The following is a 19,743-nucleotide window of genomic DNA, read 5'->3' on the forward strand; positions in this document are numbered from 1 at the left end:
AACTAGTTAAAATGCTCTGTGTTCAGCTGAATCTGTTTTTACTAATTTGTTTTCTAATAAAAGAGATACATAGATGGGCAAGTTTAAAAATATACTGACTATGTTATGAGTGAATGACTACAATATGGCACCAGCACTACCAGAATGCTTTTGGAAGTACAGCAAAATCCCAAATCCTAAAATTCTCATTTTCTTTTTAGAACAAATTGTGATATATCTTAAACAAGGTTCTGATATGTTACATAATCAAAAATATTCCAATCTTGATGGGTATTAAACATTTTATTTAAAATTTTAAAGTAAAAAAAAAAGTACACAAATACAGACTACATTATGATGACCAAGGCAGTATTCTACATGGCAAAAGCAAAACAAAATTTTAAAAGTAAATGTATAAAGCAAAATACCTGATAGCCAATTCAGGCTGCGTCCACATAAAATGATCTGACCACATGCTTATACAAAATAAATTTTTTCTTAGAACACCAAAATTCCAACCATTCTGACTGTCAAATGCCTTTTTCCCCTGGTGAGTATTTTCAGAGAACTTTATATAATATAAAAAAGATTGACATGGCACTTAGACTACAAAATACAGAACACAATTAGAAACATATTTGTAATGCAATTCTGTATAAAATATACACAGTAAATCTTAGATTTTAAAAAAGGATTAAAAACTAAAGACCACCCTGAATAATGGCTAAAACCTCATCACAGAAAAATGCTTATCGTTTGCAACATTGATAGAAAACTGATGGGATTTTTTTTTAGATGATATCTAACTTGAGGAAGTCATTCATTCAAAATGTATTTAAAATAGTAGGTAAAACAGTACTCACTGCCTACCTCTATTCAAAATGTTTTATCATGGGTACTCTTTATAATATTTAACCACAGGACAAAAATAAAAGAATGACTCAAAAGTTTCCTCAAAATATGGTTCCAAAGTCCCAACAGAATTCTAAGGTAGGCCCAGCAATGTGTTTTTAAACAAACTTATCCCACATTCTAAATTTTTAGAAATAATGCCCTAGGGGGAAACAGCACCACTTAAAAGCAAGATCATAAGCATATATCATAAGATGTCAGAATTTCCTGTAAGTTTATGATTGAAGTGAATACTGCTTTTTTTTTTAAAAACAAGTTTCAGGTATTAAGAGAAACATGTATACCTCTTAAATAAACATGTGGATATAAACATTTTTCCTTTGAGGTTTTCATTGCTTTCAGACATAATTATTTAAAGAAAAGACTACATGGCCAGGCAGGCCCTGACCGGTGTGGCTCAATTGGTTGGAGCATCGTCCTGTGCACCAAAAGGTGGTGGGTTCAATTTCCGGCAGGGCACATACCCAGGTTGCGCATTTGATCCCCGGTCAGGGCACGTATAGGGGAGCAACCCATAAGTGTTTCTCTCTCACATTGATGTTTGTATGAGAAAGAGAAACTCTGTAGAATAATAATTTTAAAAAATCATAAAATAAAAAGAGTACATGGTCAGAAACTTTGGGAAAATTGTATTTCTAATGAAATGTAATATCCAAAAAAAGGAGATATTAAATGCCTACAAATTTTAAGTAATTCTAAGCTGAAGACTCAATAGCTTTCCCCAAAATTAAATTTTACTAAGATTGGGGAATTATAAGTAATTTAGATGATGGTGGTTACTTTTAGGTCCCTTTTCATTAAAAAAAAAAAAAAAATTAAAATAACAGAAGGATGCTATCCCTGGCATCCCTTTACATAATACATTCCTAAACACTAATATTAATAAAACATAATCTGAAGAACTCTGCCTCTGAAATGTATTGTATTCTGTATTATGTGTGTTACCTACTTAACAAAAACTCGCTTAAGTGGTTGGGACTGTGATGTGAGTATATGTGTGGGTTCTGAACACTTATTCATGTTTATTATTTTTTATGGATTTCACTGCAGACTCCATTAACAGGGTCCAAAAGTGTGGATGATGTGTTTTGGGGTAGGAAGTAAGTATGTTTGGAAGGTAAATTCTTTTCTTGTATACTAAATTATAAGGGCAAATAGTATACATTCCGTCTCCATTAGATAAATAGAATGCTTTTACAAGTTTTGTAATAAGTGCCTCCTTATTTAATCAAATCACAAAAGCAACTGTGAGATTTACTCTCCAATAAGAAATAAATATTACCATTGCACCTTTTTTATATATCCTTTAAATTTCTATTTTTCCTTCCTATATACTGAGAACTTTTCCATTTGGCTACATCGTGGATCCTTTGAACTACATTTGTTAACATTCCAGCTAAAGTTCTGGCTAAAGGGACTAGCTCAGAAACTAACCCCTCATATACAAAAGAACTCAAAAACAGCTAATGATTTGGAATCTGATTCTTAATAAAATGTGCCTAACTTTTTCCTCAAGAAGAATCTGTATTCCCCAATTTTTAGCAAGTAATACCTTTTATTACCAGTCAACTTAACAATTGCTACCTTAAAAATCAGTAATTATCCAAGGCAATGATAAAATTTACAGCTGAATTTTTAAACACAAAGAATTCATACACTAACAGGTAATATATTTTGAATTAATCTTTTTATTCCAAAATTAAATACTTAAAAGTAAGTATGACAAAAATCACAGGGATGCTTATGATGTAATACCACCACGTGCTTTAATGCAACAGACACTCTTTTTAAAAGCAGTGGTAAGTAGTTTCTTCAAAGGAAAAAGACAACTTTGTTACTCATCAGTAGGCTGCTAGACTACCAATAAAACTGAATTTTGACACGATTGTCTGGAAACTAGTCTCTTTTTTTTCGATAGTTAAATTTATATGTAATAATTGACTCTTACAGTCAACAAATACAAGATATTGAGCGCTTTTTTGTAGTTGGCAAATATCAAATGGTTCATCATATCCAGGCTGGTAATGAGTTTTCCATGCATTAAATGGCAACACGAGCAAAATGCACAGTTGAGAAACGAGGATCAGACGCATTCTTCCGCAGACATCAAAAGAGGATTGATGTACTCAAAGCCTTCAAACTCAGACTGATCAATCTTCCTCACAATATCACTGTTGGGACAAAAGTAAATTAATTTCCATAATCAATATTTCTTCAACGTATTTAAATGGTAAAATAAGATTAAGAAACAAAAAATAAGGCTAATTTATGTTAATTATGGAAAGAAGTTTTACAAGTTTTTAGATTAATCCCAAAATATTTTCTAGAAGAATCAAGAGTCCTGGAAAAAAACAAAAAAGGCTAAAAGACTCACAAGCAACTTTAGAATCAAAAGGTAATCCAAACTGAAGACTGAGATTTAAAAAGGCACAAGTTATCACAATTCTAGTTCATCTTAACTTTTGACCTGAACAACATTCATAGTTACAGGTAAACATCCAGGTCTGAATTAGGCATTCAATTTAGTAGTCACCTCAATAGCCAGATGGAATATATGGTGAAGAGAAGTCCCAGAAGACGTTAACCAGAAGGAAAAGGCAATAGGAACAAGTACACTGAGAGACCTGGAATGAATGGAGAGCGCCACGGAGAGGCAATGGGTCACGGGGGAGGGGGAGGTTGACATTCGGTTACACTGGGCTTCTAGTTAATATATGAGGAGTGAGTAGTACTAGCGAATATTTTAATACTTCAATGTACACATCTTACTGCAAAGCACAAAGTTACACAGGATATAGTTTCTGTCCTTAAGGAGGGAAGGTACCTTATAGAACAGAAAGCTACAGGAGGAAGCAGTACCTGCTAAGTTTCATATAGGACAAGCTAAGTCCTGTGATAAACACATTTCTAAAGAAAAGTGTGGTACTTGCTTCGGCAGCACATATACTAAAATCAGGAGGGTCCAGGGGAGATGAGCATGGCCTCTGTGTAAGAATGACATGCAAATTTGTGAAGCGTTACATTTTTTGAGAAGTACAGATTGGCAGTTACAGAGCAGTCATGGGGATGTGGAGTACAGCAGGGAAATACGGTCAATAATATTGTGGTAACTATGTATGGTGCCGGATGTCTAGCCTTTGCTGTACACCTGAAACTATACAAATGATACTGAATGTAAACTGTAATTTAAAAATTTTTTAAAAAATCAAAACAGCAAAACAAAATAAAAGGGTGACTTCTAGTTAGAGAAATTTAAAAAAAAAAGAAGCATTCATTTAGCAAACACTTACTGTATGAAATTATGAAAGATTATGCTAGGTCTGGAGAAATGGAAGTAATTTTATTAGAGTTGGAGCACGGGAATAGAAGAAGGGTATTAATGTGGCAGATGATTCTGGGAGGGAAGTAATGGCTAGCTCAGAGAATCTAGTGATGTTTACACTATGGAGTTTCACCTTGATCCATCCAAGACTGGGTTGCATTTGAGAAAGCTCTGAAAGATGAGGAAGATTTCAACAGATGAAAATTAAGGAAGAGAGGAGGAGACCAAGATGGCGGCATAGGTAAACACCTGAGATTGCTGCCGCAAACAACCACTTCAAAAATACAACTAAAAGATGGAACGGACATCACCCAGAACCACAGGAAAGCTGGCTGAGGAGAGACTCTTCAACTAGAAGGAAAGAGAACAGCATACCGAGGCTCAGAGGAGGCGCAGTGTGGAAAATATAAAGGTACCGAGGTGCGCACGCAAAGCGGGCTGGTGGCTGAGGGCGCGGTTGTCATTTTCAATCAGGAGGGAGTCTCAGACTCTGAGCTCCAGATCCGGGCAAGTCTCTAGGGACTCAGACTCAAACGGGAGAAGCGGGATTGTCTGGCATCAGTTGAAATGTGAGGGCAGCTTTCTCTCCGAGGTTTGCAGCAGTTGCTGGGGTTCTGAGAAGCAGAGCCTCTGGGAATGGGACTGAGAGCAGCCATAACTGCTCCCTCCGCCCGCCCTGTTGATCCCCTGCAACCCGCCCCGCCCAAGCCGTGCGCAGAGCCATTTGCCGGATCGCCTCAGGCAAAGGCTAGATTAGCACCTCTCCAGAGGACAGAAGTTTTCCCACAGCTGATTCTCACAGCCAGTCAGCCTGGTGGTCAAATCCCTCTAGTATTAACTACAACAATCAAGGCTCAACTAGAACAAGACTGCGCACAGAGACCACAAGGGGGTGCACCAAGAAAGCATAAAAAATGCAGAGACAAAAAAACATGACAGAAATGGAGGATATAGAGCTAAAAAACGCAATTTTGAGGGCTTGCAATAATGTGCTAGAAGCAGCCAATAAACTTGATGAGAGCCTCACGAAAACTAATGAGACTCTCAATGCTATGATAAAGAAATAACTAGAAATTAAGCATACACGGACTGAAATAAAGAATATTATACAGACACCCAATAGCAGACCAGAGGAGCGCAAGAATCAAGTCAAAGATTTGAAATGCGAAGAAGCAAAAAACACCCAACCGGAAAAGCAAAATGAAAAAAGAATCCGAAAATACGAAGATAGTGTAAGGAGCCTCTGGGACAGCTTCAAGCGTACAAATATCAGAATTATAGGGGTGCCAGAAGATAAGAGACAGCAAGATATTGAAAACCTATTTGAAGAAATAATGGCAGAAAACTTCCCCCACCTGGTGAAAGAAATAGACTTACAACTCCAGGAAGCGCAGAAAACCCCAAACAAAAGGAATCCAAAGAGGACCACACCAAGACACATCATAATTAAAATGCCGAGAGCAAAGGACAAGGAGAGAATCTTAAAAGCAGCAAGAGAAAGAGACTCAATTACCTACAAGGGAATACCCATACGACTGTCAGCTGATTTCTCATCAGAAACTTTGCAGGCCAGAAGGGAATGGCAAGAAATATTCAAAGTGATGAATACCAAGAACCTACAACCAAGATTACTTTATCCAGCAAAGCTATCATTCAGAATTGAAGGTCAGATAAAGAGCTTCACAGATAAGGAAAAGCTAAAGGAGTTCATCACCACTAAACCAGTATTATACAAAATGCTGAAAGGTATCCTTTAAGAAGAGGAAGAAGAAAAAGGTAAAGATACAAATTGTGAACAACAAACATGCATCTATCAACAAGTGAATCTAAGAATCAAGTGAATAAATAATCTGATGTACAGAATGAACTGGTGATTATAATGAATCAGGGACATAGAAAGGGAATGGACTGACTATTTTTGGGGGGGAAAGGGGAATGGGAGATTCGGGAAGAGACTGGACAAAAATCGTGCACCTATGGATGAGGACAGTGGGTGGGGAGTGAGGGCGGAGGGTGGGGCGGGAACTGGGAGGAGGGGAGTTATGGGGGGAAAAAAAAGAGGAACAAATGTAATCTGAACAATAAAGATTTAATTAAAAACAAACAAACAAACAAAAGGATTAAGATTAATATTTGCATTAAAATATATCATGGTAGCTTTGGCAGATCTGTAACATATTTCTATTTTCTGATTTGGCCCCATATCGTAGTGTGTGAGATGCTTGTATAGTGCACAGTGGTAGCCCATTTCTTTCTCTGACCTTTGTTTTTTAAAGACAACATGCAAGATGTTTGCAGATAAACTGAAGTGTGTGACACATGGTGCTTGAGATGACTATTTCCTTTAGTCTCAGTTGGTGATGGGAGAAGTATTTGACTCTGCTGTACTATATGAGGCAGTGGTGCCATGGTTTATGTCAAGAACTACAATATGCATGCAACTACCAGGTCACCACTTATCAGGGTCAATGAGAAACATGGGAAATTGTAGGTTGGGTCCTAGAAATATAGGAGGGAAATTGGGGCTGAGCAGACATGCCATAGTCTGTATAAAGAGTCATCCAGCCCTAGCTGGTTTGGCTCAGTGGATAAAGCATTGGTCTGCGGACTGAAGGTTCCTGGGTTTGATTCCAGTCAAACTTGGCTTGATCCCCAAGTGGGGGCATACAGGAGGCAGCCAATCAATGATTCTCTCTCATTGTTGATGTTTTTATCTCTCCCTTCCTCTCTTAAATCAATAAAAATGTATTTTTAAAAAGAGTAAAAAAAGAAAAGAAAATTAAGGAAGAACATAGAGGAAATGGCACGAGTAAAGGTTAGCAGCACACTATCAGGGAATGGTGAGTGAGAGACTAATCAGATCACAGCGTTTGTGTTAAAGTATAGCAAGAGCTATGGCTAGAAAGTTAGGCTGGAGCAGATGGTGGGAGGCCTTAAATGCGAGCCAAGAGGATAGGTGTTATTTGCTAGGCAATGCGGGAGCTGTTAAAGGTTTCTGGAGTGGCACTTCATGAGGTATACAGAGTGGGATGCAAAGTAAAGGAGTCCATTTAGGAAGGTGGCATAATATTCTAGGTATGATTTGAAAGAGATCTGAATTGGGTTTATGGTAATGCAAATGAAAACGAAAGATGTGATGCAAATGATGAAGTAAAGGAAAGACAGACATGGACTTGGCAGGTGAAGGTATCATATAGGTTTTTAATGAAAAGGAGGAATCAATGATCCTAATACTCTGAATCTGAGTGCAGGAATGCACAGTGCTGCAATGAGCAAAAAAGGCAAATAAAAACAAGGAATCACTGAGAACAGAAAAAGAGACCATACAGAGTCATTACTTTGATTTCAGACTTCATATGTCTGAGGTGCTTGTCTGACAAGCTAGGGAGGTATTAAACAAGCGAATGGAAATGCAGCTCAGGATAGATACCAGGGCGGTGGCTAGGTTTAGAAACCATCATTCATTTATTCTTCACAGCAACCTTGTGAGGTAGGCAATACAAGAAGAAACAGGCTCAGAGAAGTTATGCAATTCACACCCAGGTTACCCAGATGGTAAGAGGTGGCGTCTGAATTCAAATTCCTATCTTTTGATTAAACCCAGTGCTCTTTCTAAAACACGATGCTGTCTGAAATAATGACTTTGGTACATATATATCTCTTTCTTTTAATAGACAGTAAGTTTTTTTTGCAACATTGGCCTAAGTTTTGATCAGTTTTGAATGTCTAGTACTTAGCATAGTGCCTCTGCTCAATAATTGTTGGCCAAGTTAGCTGGGAGTCCTTTTTAATAGCTGGTATCCCTGCTACGGGGCTGGCTGACATCTCCAAGAAACAAACTGCATACAGCAACGAGAAGGCTGGTGTGAACAGAACCATGAAGCACCCTAGTCTCAAGGAGGGGACAAGGGAAGAAAGGTGACAAGTGGTCACAGAGGTGAAGCAGAACCAGGATGGGTAGTGCCAACCAAAGCAAGGCCATGAGTGCCAAATGCTTTACAGACATCAGGGGACATTGGAACTGATCAAAACATGCCTTAAAATTTAGAAAGTAAGAAGTCAATTCAAGCTTCAAAAGCTGAAGAAACAGGTTAAATTGTGTTTGTTCAAGTGTTGGCAGTAAGAAAGTGCGATCAATGTTGACTATTATGAAGGCATTCGATAGAGATACTGCTTATTTTTCCTTTACCATGAGCATCTATTAACTATCTTTGAAAAAGCTTGCAGATGAAAAGAAAATAAGAAAAGAATGTGGTGGTTCAAAGAAGTGCTAAGATTCACGAGAAAAAAATTAGGATATCTGAGCATGTTTATAGGCAGAGGGAAAGAAGCTGAAAGAAAGAAATTAAAGAAGGTGGAGTAATGGCGGCAACTGAGTAAATAAGATCCTGGAGGAAAATAAGGGAACAGGTCTAGGAAAAGAGGAGAGCACCCCTTGCAAAGACAGATAGCTTTCCAAGAATGGGGAAGAAGAAATAGGTTGTGAAGAGTTAGAAAGCAATTCTGAGATGCAAGCACCCTAATGACAGCTGAAAAGGGAGCAAGCTCACAACAGGGAGGTCTTGATGCGTGCAGTCAAGTTAAGGCAGAGTTAAAGCATGAAGAGTGATGGAGGCAGGGCTAAAATGTACAGACAGTTTGGAACAGCTGCAATGAGGAATGTGATAAGAATTAACAAGACATAAATGTCTGCCGAGCTGTCAGAGCCTCCTTGAGACGAGAGAATGAATCTGTAATGACAGGTAAAGGATCAAAACATCCCCAAATTATTCCAAAGCCTATTTTTACAATATGTAACACGAACACAAAAAAAATATATGAGCCCTAACCGGTTTGGCTCAGTGGACAGAGCATCAGCCTGCGGACTCAAGGGTCCCAGGTTCGATTCCAGTCAAGGGGATGTACCTTGGCTGCGGGCACCTACCCAGTAGGGAGTGTGCAGGAGGCAGCTGATCGATGTTTCTCTCTCATCGATGTTTCTAACTCTCTATCCCTCTCCCTTCCTCTCTAAAAAAAAATCAATAAAATATATTTTAAAAAATATATGAGATCACTGTTGGCTGGACGTGATAATTTGATGTAATATTTTTAAAAAGCAATTTGGCAATACACATCAAGAGCTTTAAAATTCAGACCCCTTGATCTAATTCCCTTTCTAGGAATCTATCTAAGGTCATACTCAGGAACTCGAAGATAGTCATCATCGAAATGAAAAACAGTGCAGCGCAGTGGAAAAAGCACAGGCCGTAGCCACTCATATTTGGGTCTGAATCTTGGCTCTGCCCCCTCACATCGGAGTAACTTATGCTTAACCTCTCTGAGCCTCTGTTTCCTCATCTGTAAAACGAAGATGATAATAACTAGGTTTACAAGGTTGTGAGAATTAGAGAGAATGCATGTCAGTCAAAGTAGAAAAAGCCCATTATTGTCATAATTTATAGTGATATAATAGATTCAATACCCAGTAACTCAGTGGTTAGATAAATCATAGTGTAATCTGATCATGAAACATTATAGAGCCACTCAAAGTGGGACCGTCAAAGAACTCCAACACTATTTCCGTCTATGGAATTACTTACTCATCATCTGGAGTGAGCTGGACAGGTTCATTAGTAAACTGAGAATCAAAGTTGTCCAAACCAAATTCCCCAGAAATATTTGGTTTAAAGGGAGGTACCACCTGCTTTTGCTCCATCTAGAAAGAAAGATTGGATGACAGTTCAAGCCTGCATTCTTGGAAAAATCCCCCTCTACATTCCTCCTCTGCCCTCAGAGGTTTCCCAGTCTTATTAAAGTGAGTCCCCAGGTAAGGCGCCACAACACTATTCACAGTGAGGGAAGTAATTTACAAATCTGAGCAGTGGTGCAGGTCTCAATATTACAATCTGTTCCACGTTAGAGAGAGGTTTTAAGTAATTTAGGCTGTGATACACTCGTTTTTCAACATTCTTTCAAGGTAATAAAATTTGGCCCAAGATAATGATGAAACCCAACACAGAAAACAATCACAATTTACATACCATATCCCAGTCAACATTTCGGAAGAACGGGTGTCCCTGAATATCAGCAAATCCTGTTTGAGGATGACAACCCAATCGTTCCTTTGGGTCCTATGGTGGAAAGAAATGTTTCAAAAATGGGTGAATATCAGGCTTTAGAATACATGATCTTTGTGACCTGTGTTCTGTGTCTACTATATGATACCTTTATTTCTGAAATCAGAATGGTCTACCTTTCCTTTCTAGAAGGTACAACACGAGGTTCAAATGAGTATCTGAAGCTTGTGACAAGTAAGATTTCCTCACGGCTCTTTCTCCAGCTGTCATGTAATTAAAGTGAAGCTGCAACCACCCATGCTAAAGAGAAATGGGAGGAAAAATAGAGCAGCAGAATAATTTGAGCAGCATTCAGCTATGTCTTTGCCATGGGTTACAGTGACAAGTCAAATTTTGCAAACCCCCAAACTTCACAAGTTTGTTCTTAGCTCAATTTAGAAGCTCTATGCCCAATTACAGCAACAACCTATAATTTGTGTACAATAATGATACAACCTTTATCTGAATCACTGGACTGAGAAGGGGCCTATAACTTAGCTTATTCATTACTGTGAAATGAAAACATGTTCCCAGCCCCCCAATAAAAGGCATTTTATTTTGCATATTAACACCTCTGACCTTCACTTTTCACTGTGTTACAGTTTAGGTTTCTAGTTTAAAACTTTCCTCATATAAAGCACTCACTCTACGTAATAAAAGGTTAATATGCAAATTGTCCCCTCGGGAGTTCAACCGCTCACATGACATGCACTGACCACCAGGGGGTGGCGCAAAATGAAGGAAGGCCCCGACCGGCAGCCGGCAGCCAGGGGAAGGAAGGCCCTGATCGGCCCTGATTGCCTAGGGATCCTACCCATGCACAAATTTCATGTACCAGGCCTCTAGTTTAAAATAAGCTTCAATTTCTTATTTTATTAAAAGTCATCATTATCTTATCCATTTATCTTACTAGGTAAATGCACATTAACCTATAATTTGATTTGATTGCCAAGATCATTGTAACACAATAAGAAGTATGTATTTGGTCTTTGTCCCTGGTTGGACCCAAAGTTTCTAAAACCCTTTTAACTTCCTGAGTGACAGGAGTGTCTTTTTGTCTATTCTATTTTGTTATTCATAACAAGTCCCTTTCAATAATTCCTGAATTTACCCTAACAGGGTGACTCTTGGTGGGCCTCTAGATAGCTTCAGGATGGGGTCTGATTGCCAGAAGAACCAACCATGCAATTAAAGGGTTGGGACTTTCAGCCCAATTTCCAGAGGGACTACAAATTGAGCTCAATCACCAATGGCCAATGATATAATCAATCAGGCTTATGTGAAGGCACCTCCATAAAAATCTCTATATCATGGGGGTCACAGAGCTTCTGGCTGGTGAACATATCTATGTGCCAGGAGGGTGGCATACCCCAACGCCACAGAAACAGAAACTCCTGTGCTCAGGACCCTTCTGGACCTCACCTCTTCGTCTGGTTGTTCCTTTGTAATCTTTGTAATACACAGGTGATAGTAAGTAAATGTTTTCCTGATTTTCTGTGAGCCAATCTAGCAAATTATTGAACTAAAGTGTGTGTGGGGGGGGGGGGGGGGGTGAGGAGGGAGGGAGGGGGACCCCCAATTTTATAGCCAAGTCAGACAGAAGGGGTACCCAATACTTGTGACTGGCCTCTGAAGTGAGGGCAGTCTTGTGGAATTGAGTCCTTACACCTGTGGAGTCTGATGCTAACTCCAGGTAGTTAGTGTCAGAAATGAAGTGAAATATAGGACACATAGTTGGTATCTGGAGAGTTGGAGAATTGGTTGTTGGTGTGGGGAAAAAAAACCTATACACTTGGTGTTATAAATGTTATCAGTAAGAACAGTTCAGAATCGTAACTTTAGATAGATCCTAAAACTATAGCCTACCATCTACAACAACCAACCGAATGCATTCAGATTTGTTAAGAGCAAAGAAGATTCATTTCTTCTGAATGCTATCTAATCATAGGGTTTTTGACATGGGAATTTGTAGAGAACACGACTGCCCCAAGTGCTCGATAAGTAAAGAGATTCTATGAATATGAATCCAAAGAAAATTGAAAATAAGAGCAGAAAGTATAATTAAGACCATCCCCAAAGATGTAATTTTTCCTTAATTGAGTACACGGTATGTATCATTTACATTGAAAATAACATATGTAATATACAGCTGGGAGTAATTTTATGTTGGCAAATGGAAAGGACAGCTCATCTCAGTATCTAATGTTGTCAAATTACTCTTTGGCGAAGAGACAAATTCCAGATGTAACTGAAAAAATTACATCCTCTGATATTTTGGAATTTTACATTGCTTGATCCTCTACTTACCAGTCTCATTTATATAGAGATAAACCACTAAAGATTTTTTATACAGGATTTATACCTTGTTGAGAAAACTCTTCAGGACACTTGCAGCTTTTACAGACAGAGAACGTGGTATTCGGATTTGTTTTTCCAAAATAACTAGAAAGATAAAATAATGGCATTATATTTCACTTTTACATGGCTTTCATCTTTACATTTTTATTATGAGATATTCAAGGCATTTTAGCAGAAAAAAATCTGCATTACATAGATTGCTTAAACGTCTCTGTGTACTTTCCCAGCCCCATTCCTCTCCGTTTTTATTTATTTATTTATTTTTTTTTAAATTTTTTTTTAGATTAAATCTTTATTGTTCAGATTATTACATTTGTTCCTCTTTTTTCCCTCCATAACTCCCTTCCTTCCAGCTCCCACCCCACCCTCCGCCCTCACTCCCCACCCACTATGTTCATCCATAGGTGCACGATTTTTGTCCAGTCTCTTCCCGCATCTCCCACACCCCTTTTCCCCCCAAGAATAGTCAGTCCATTCCCTTTCTATGTCCCTGATTCTATTATAATCACCAGTTCATTCTGTACATTAGGTTATTTATTCACTTGATTCTTAGATTCATTTGTTGATAGATGCATATTTGTTGTTCATAGTTTGTATCTTTACCTTTTTCTTCTTCTTCCTCTTCTTAAAGGATACCTTTCAGCATTTCATATAATACTGGTTTGGTGGTGATGAACTCCTTTAGCTTTTCCTTATCTGTGAAGCTCTTTATCTGAAGTTTATCGAAAGACTCTAGAAGCCTCTTAAGAGACCTCAAAAGTGTGGTTCTGAACTCAATATCCTCCCTTGATAGTTTTGTCCTGTTTCTTTGTCTCCGCATTTTTTACGCTTTCTTGGTACACCCCCTAGTGGTCTTTGTGCGCAGTCTTGTTGTAGTTAAGCCTTGATTGTTATAGTTAATACTAGAGGGATTTGACCTCCAGGCCGACTGGCTGTTCCTCTCCGTTTTTAATCATTTACATGACTGTTTTATCTTTGACTACCTTATTGTGCCTTAGTTTCCTCATCTGTAAAACTGGTCAAAATAATACCTGCTTCATAGGTTTGTTATGAGGTGTAAATGAGTTAATATCTGAAAAATGTGTGGCACATATTACTATTTTGGATTTGACTGGACATTGCCAAATTATTCTTCAAAGATGTGTCGATTTCACTCCTGCCAGCAGTCTATGAAGAGTTCCAGCTGCTCCACATCCTCACCAGCACCGGTATTAACAACACTTTAAATTTTTTGCCAAATGTATGGGGTATGAAAGAGTAGTTCATTAATGTTTTAATGTGTATATCCTAACCACTAGTGAGGTTGGACATCTTTCCACATATTCCATGGCCTTTGGGATTTGCTATTATATAAAATATTTATTCCTATTGTGAGTCCTTAACTATTAAATGTAGAATTTTGTGGCAGTCTTCCCACTTCTTCAGATTGTGTGTTGGGGATGTGTACTTATCTGCTTATTTCTGTTCTGTTCAACTCTTTGTATTCCCAATTGTGGGGCTTTTATCTTCACCTTTTGATACCTCTTATCTTCTTGGTACTCTACTTTTCGCCATATTGTTCTTGAACTTATGTACTTGGCCTCGGGTTCATGTGAAAAGACTGTCCTCTCTAGCCACAGGATTTCTTCCCCCAATCTCTGTTTGCAATATACAATCTGAAGGAAACTGTTTTTGAGTATGAGACGGTAACTGGCAAATGGAAATGGACACTACAGAGGTAGAAAAGATGTACAAAAGAAGTCAAGCCCTGACTGGTTTGGCTCAGTGGATAGAGCGTCAGCCTGGGGACTGAAGGGTCCCGGGTTCGATTCCAGTCAAGGGCATGTACCTTGGTTGCGGGCACATCCCCAGTAGGGGGTGTGCAGGAGGCAGCTGTTCGATGTTTCTCTCTCATCAATGTTTCTAACTCTCTATCCCTCCCCCTTCCTCTCTGTAAAAAATCAATAAAATATATATTAAAAAAAAAAAAAGTCAAAGCCTCACACATGAAGGAAGACATTCTCGAGATTATTTTCTCCTTCCTTTTTTTAAAATTGATTTTTAGAGAAAGAGGAAGGGAAAGGGAGAGCGAGAGAAACATCGATGTGAGATCAAAACAACCATCAGCTGCCTCCTACACAGTCCCTACTGGGGATCGAGCCATCAGCCCAGGTAATGTGCCCTGTCCGGAACCAAACTGGCAACACTTTGGTATACAGGACGACTCCTACCTAACTAAGCCACACCGGCCAGGGCTGTTTTCCTCTTTCTTACCTTGGAAGAGATAGTCCTCTGTGTTTTGATCAGGGTTATCAGAGCTCCCAACAATATCAAATGGAGACCTTCCTGCCATCATCTCAAACATTAGTACTCCAAGAGCCCACCAGTCAACACTGAAACCTTCAATAGAGAAATTTTAAATTATCCAATCTGCATTCTTAAACGTCATTAATTTGAGATTCGTTTTATTACATAATAAAAAAAATAAACATAATGAGAACGTAAACTCTAGATGCATTATAACCACCGTGGTAGGCATAGAGGATTGCAAGCATATTTCACTTATCAACAAGGGGAGGTACCTGAGAGATAACTTTAAAAATAAACTATAAAAAATAACACATTCAGTTTCTTTTCTTAAATAAATGTGTAATTTCAGACTCATAGCCCGTATCTAATATTTTGTTCTGTGGACATAATTAAATTGCATTTGAGAATAACTTTCCTGGGTCTAAAACTTGATCTTCTGCTAGCTGATTAAAGATTCTTGAAGAACCTTGGAATCAGATTATGAGCAGTGGTCAGAAGTACCCATCCTCCTTTACATCTGCTGAAACAAGAGGTCCAGAACCAAGGCAGTCATGCTTTTTTAAGATAAAGCACGTCTTAAAGATATCCCAGGAAATCTGAACAATCTTCCAGAGGCTGTTCTGGAGTCATATGGATGATGTTTAAATCCCTACTCTGCCACTTCCCAGTTGTATGACCTTGAGGAGGTTACTTAAACTTTTTACACATTAGTTTCCTCGTCTGTGAAATGGGAATTAACAGTGTTTATATCATATGATTGAGAGCATTAACTTAGGTAATATATATAGACTGCTTAGAATAGTGCCTAGTACCCTTTAGTGCTTGTCACTAATAAAATATCATTCAAATGTGTACCCCCAAATACTGTAAAAGTTCCACTGTCTCCAATTTCACAGTTTGGGCTTTAATGTAGATTTTAAGGGGATCAGGATAGCTTATACTAATAAGATCAACTTTAAAATACTATAGTATACTATAATGCAATTTGTACCACATCTAACCACCCTTTTAGCACATAGCTAAAATACCACCTATTAATTTATTACCATAATCTTCTCCTCTTAAAATTTCAGGAGCAATGTAATTTGGAGTACCGCAGAAAGTGCTTGTTGTATCTCCTGGCCGTAATCCTTCCTTTTATAAAAAAGAAAAAAAGAGAAACAATAAGACCCAAAATGTCGTTTTAAATTCACCTCTTTTATTTCACCTATAGAAGCTCAGCAACTGTTAAGCTTAAATAAAATATCACTAGCACAGTTGCCTTTCACATTAAAATCATGGATTGAAATAGCTCAAAGAAAATCTGTCCTCATTAGGTGTTGATAAAAAATCAGTTCAATTACGATAAAAATTGCATTTAAAATAATTTATATTCAAGTTAAATTTAATAGAAAAAGTTAAATTATATTAGAGTAAAAGGAATTATATTTTATGAAGAAAAGAAGCACTTTAACCTTGCTTCCTAATATAACCACAGCTGGCATTATGATGTTTCTCTCTGGTTGTTCCTAGTGCATAAGTTTTTTCGGTTTTGTATTTTAATAGCTGCAGGATGGAGAAAATTAAGACAAGACCCAGTAATCTGTATAAAAAGAGAAACTACACAATAACAAATGGAGCAATCACCAAGAAATTATAACAAACTATGTATGTGCCTAACAATACAGCCTCAAAATACAAAGAATAGAAATAGACAAAAGTATTAGCATTTCACAATCCCTGCTATCGACTGAATGTTTGTGTGCCTCCGAATTCATATATTGAAGCCCTAATGTGATAGGGGAAGTGGAGCCTTTGGAAGGTAATTAGGTCGTGAATTTAGAGCCCCCAGGATGGGATTAGTATCCTTGTAAAAAGGGAAAGACAGCTAGCCCTGCTTCCCACCCCCATGGAGGATGCACTAAGAAGACAGCCATCTGTAAATGATGAAGAGTGCTGGCACCTTGACCTTGGACTTCCCAGCCTCTAGAACCATGAGAAACGAATGCTTGTTTTTGAAACCACCTTGCTTTGAAGCAGCCCTAACTGATAATACAATCCCTAATCACAACTAGAGGCCTGGTGCACAAAATTTGTGTACTTGTGTGTACTTGTGTGTGTGTGTGTGGGAGGGGGTGGCCCTCAGCCCGGCCTGCGCCCTCTCGCAGTCTGTGAGCCCGGCTTCTGGCTGAGCGGCGCTGCCCCTGTGGGAGCGCACTGACTACCAGGGAACAGCTCCTGCATTGACCGTCTGCTCCCTGGTGGCCAGTGCACATCATATCACCAGTCGTTCCGCTGTCGGGCTGAAACCGGCTCTCCAACATCCCCTAAGGGGTCCCGGATTACAAGAGGGCGCAGGACAGGCTAAGGGACCCCACCAGTGCACGATAAGGGCCAGGGAGGTTGGCCAGCAGGGAGGGACTGCGGGAGGGCTCCAGGGCGTGTCTGGCCCAGCTTGCTCAGTCCTGATCAGCCGGACCCCAGCAGCAAGCTAACCTACCGGTCAGAGTGTCTATTCCCTGGTGGTCAGTGCATGTCATAGCGACTGGTTGACCGGTTAACTGTCTGCCCCCTGGTGGTCAGTGCACATCATAGCGAGCAGTTGAGCAGCCTTAGCATATCATTAGCATATTACACTTTGATTGGTTGAACAAACGACCAGATGACTGGACACTTAGCATATTAGGCTTTTATTATATAGGATGATAGATTACATGGCCAAAATTTAGTAAGCACAGAAAGATTTGGACAAAAGCTAGAGCTGAAAAAATATATAAATTATGTAGATAGAGAATATGTCTACCAATGTTTCTGTGTGGAGAAAGGAAGGAGGGAGAGAGAGTATGTGTAAGACTCCTTGCTTGCAAAATGGAGATTATATATCCTTTTTAAGTACACGTGAGATACTGACCAAATACTAAGTCATAAAGGAGGTCACGGTTCGATTCCCAGTGACGGCACATGCCCTGGCTGTGGGCTCAATCCCCAGTAGGGGCATGTAGGAGGCAGCTGATCAATGATTCTCTCTCATCCCTGATGTTTCTATCTCTCTCTCCCTTCTTCTCTGAGATCAATAAAAATATATTTAAAAAACAAGCAATAAGGTTTTCTTAAATAAAATCAACAAGATAGTTAAATATACAATTAAGCATCTGCTTCTTTTACTTTAGAAGCATGTAATTCCCTATGTAATTACAGACTTCTTAATGTTAATGACTACAAAAAATTCAACTGAATGTATGTACCTAGAATGTAACCATTTCCCAATGTTAAATTATATGGTAAAAATTCCAAAAAAAAGGGGGGGGGGGGCTATACATTGAAAAATCAAGCCTTTTTCACATTCCTGTCCCTGACACATCTTGCTCCAGCTCCCTAGAGGCAACCACTGTTATGAGGTTCTTGATGTGTCCCTCCTAAGATATTTTAGACATAGTGTGTGTATTTTTCTTTAAATTTTACTCTATAAGCTATAACACTTCTATAAACATCTGGAAGAAATATTTAGTAATATGTTGTGACTCTAAAGATTATTTTGTGATTCCTCATAGGGATATATAAGCTATTCTGTAGATGAAGAAATATGACTGTGACTTAAGTTGTTTGGTACTATTGGCAATGACTTGACATATCGTTTAATAATAAATGACATTCACTTTCAGGGCAAAAGTCAGAGGTAAGGGATGCAGTCTGTTAACCTGTAACAGAACTATGCTAAATCATTCACTTGTTGACTGAATTATCTAAACGTAGGCCCATCAGCTAAATTGTCTACAGCGTAACAGAGATGTTACTATTAAAATTCCCCTGCTGATAAATCCTATATAATAAAAGACTAATATGCAAATCAACCAAATGGTGGAACAACCAGTTGCTATGCAGAAGCTGCCCCCTGGTGGTCAGTGCGTTCCCACAGGGGGAGTGCAGCTCAACCAGAAGCGGGGCTCATTGCTGGCAAGCGCAGTGGCGGTGGTGGGAACCTCTCCCGCCTCCGCAGCAGCGATAAGAATGTCCGACTGACAGCAGGCCTAAGCTGTCAGTTGGACATCCCCTGAAGGCTCCCAGACTGCGAGAGGGTGCAGGTCAGGCTGAGGGGTGACCCCGCCCCCCGCCAAGTGCATGATTTCGTGCACCGGGCCTCTAGTAAATAAATAATTCATAAAATAGTCAAAGTTTTTCAGTCCATAAAAATCAATGTTCACAAAATATTTCAAACATAGCCTGAAGATATTAATTCAAGTTTCCATATGCCTCTAGTCATCACTATTCTAAGCACTCTTTATATAAAAGCATCTAGTGAAAAAGTGAAGAGATTGATTAAATTAATTAAACCTAAAGGAAGTATTTCTGTAGAAACTACATAAAATTATTTTAGTGTTTTAGATTTCCCAAGGAATTGTTACAAGGAAAAGAAATTCATCCAATATTTGCCAGAGGTCTGATTTTAGGAAAGTTTAAATACTGACTCTAAGTCATAAAATAAGAACATTCTATTTCCTGGGGATTCATTTCACATTTTGTGGAAAAAGACTGAACCTTTAAGCAAAACAGTGTTACAAAAAGAATAAAACACCAAGAAATGAAGGACATGTCCTGAAAATGAACTGTACTTTATGTCAGATATTTAAAATTTAAATATAAAAAGAGATAAATTTCCTAGGAAAATTTTAAATGCATTATTGAGAATTACAATTAAATGGCAAAAACTGGAAGGTGATATGCAAGTAGTTGTGCTAACATTGAGGGACTGTAGATAATTTTTTATCTTCAAAATTTTAATAATATCACAACTTTCAAAAAAAGGTTACA

The 19,743-nt window shown here is 38.5% G+C and overlaps 1 protein-coding gene and 1 non-coding gene across 2 annotated transcripts in view; one reads left to right on the forward strand and one right to left on the reverse strand.

Moving 5' to 3' along the window:
- Positions 1 to 263: 263 nt before the first annotated feature.
- PRKCI (protein kinase C iota) overlaps positions 264 to 19,743 on the reverse strand; it is a 75,720-nt gene continuing 56,240 nt past the window's right edge. The window contains exons 13-18 of the mRNA XM_070406814.1: positions 16,002 to 16,089; positions 14,920 to 15,045; positions 12,671 to 12,750; positions 10,234 to 10,323; positions 9,793 to 9,908; positions 264 to 3,062 (exon numbers count right to left, since the gene is read on the reverse strand). Coding sequence (XP_070262915.1) covers positions 2,975 to 3,062; positions 9,793 to 9,908; positions 10,234 to 10,323; positions 12,671 to 12,750; positions 14,920 to 15,045; positions 16,002 to 16,089 — 588 coding nt within the window. The 3' untranslated portion in view covers positions 264 to 2,974. The remainder of the gene's footprint in view (positions 3,063 to 9,792; positions 9,909 to 10,233; positions 10,324 to 12,670; positions 12,751 to 14,919; positions 15,046 to 16,001; positions 16,090 to 19,743) is intronic.
- On the forward strand, positions 3,814 to 3,920 carry LOC139004606 (U6 spliceosomal RNA). The gene has a single exon (XR_011470470.1). It is a non-coding gene; the product is annotated as a U6 spliceosomal RNA (small nuclear RNA).

The sequence above is a fragment of the Myotis yumanensis genome, unplaced genomic scaffold, assembly GCF_028538775.1.
Source record: "Myotis yumanensis isolate MYYU_CA2020_CCGP unplaced genomic scaffold, mMyoYum1.0.hap1 SCAF_2, whole genome shotgun sequence".
Taxonomy (NCBI): Eukaryota; Metazoa; Chordata; class Mammalia; order Chiroptera; family Vespertilionidae; genus Myotis; species Myotis yumanensis.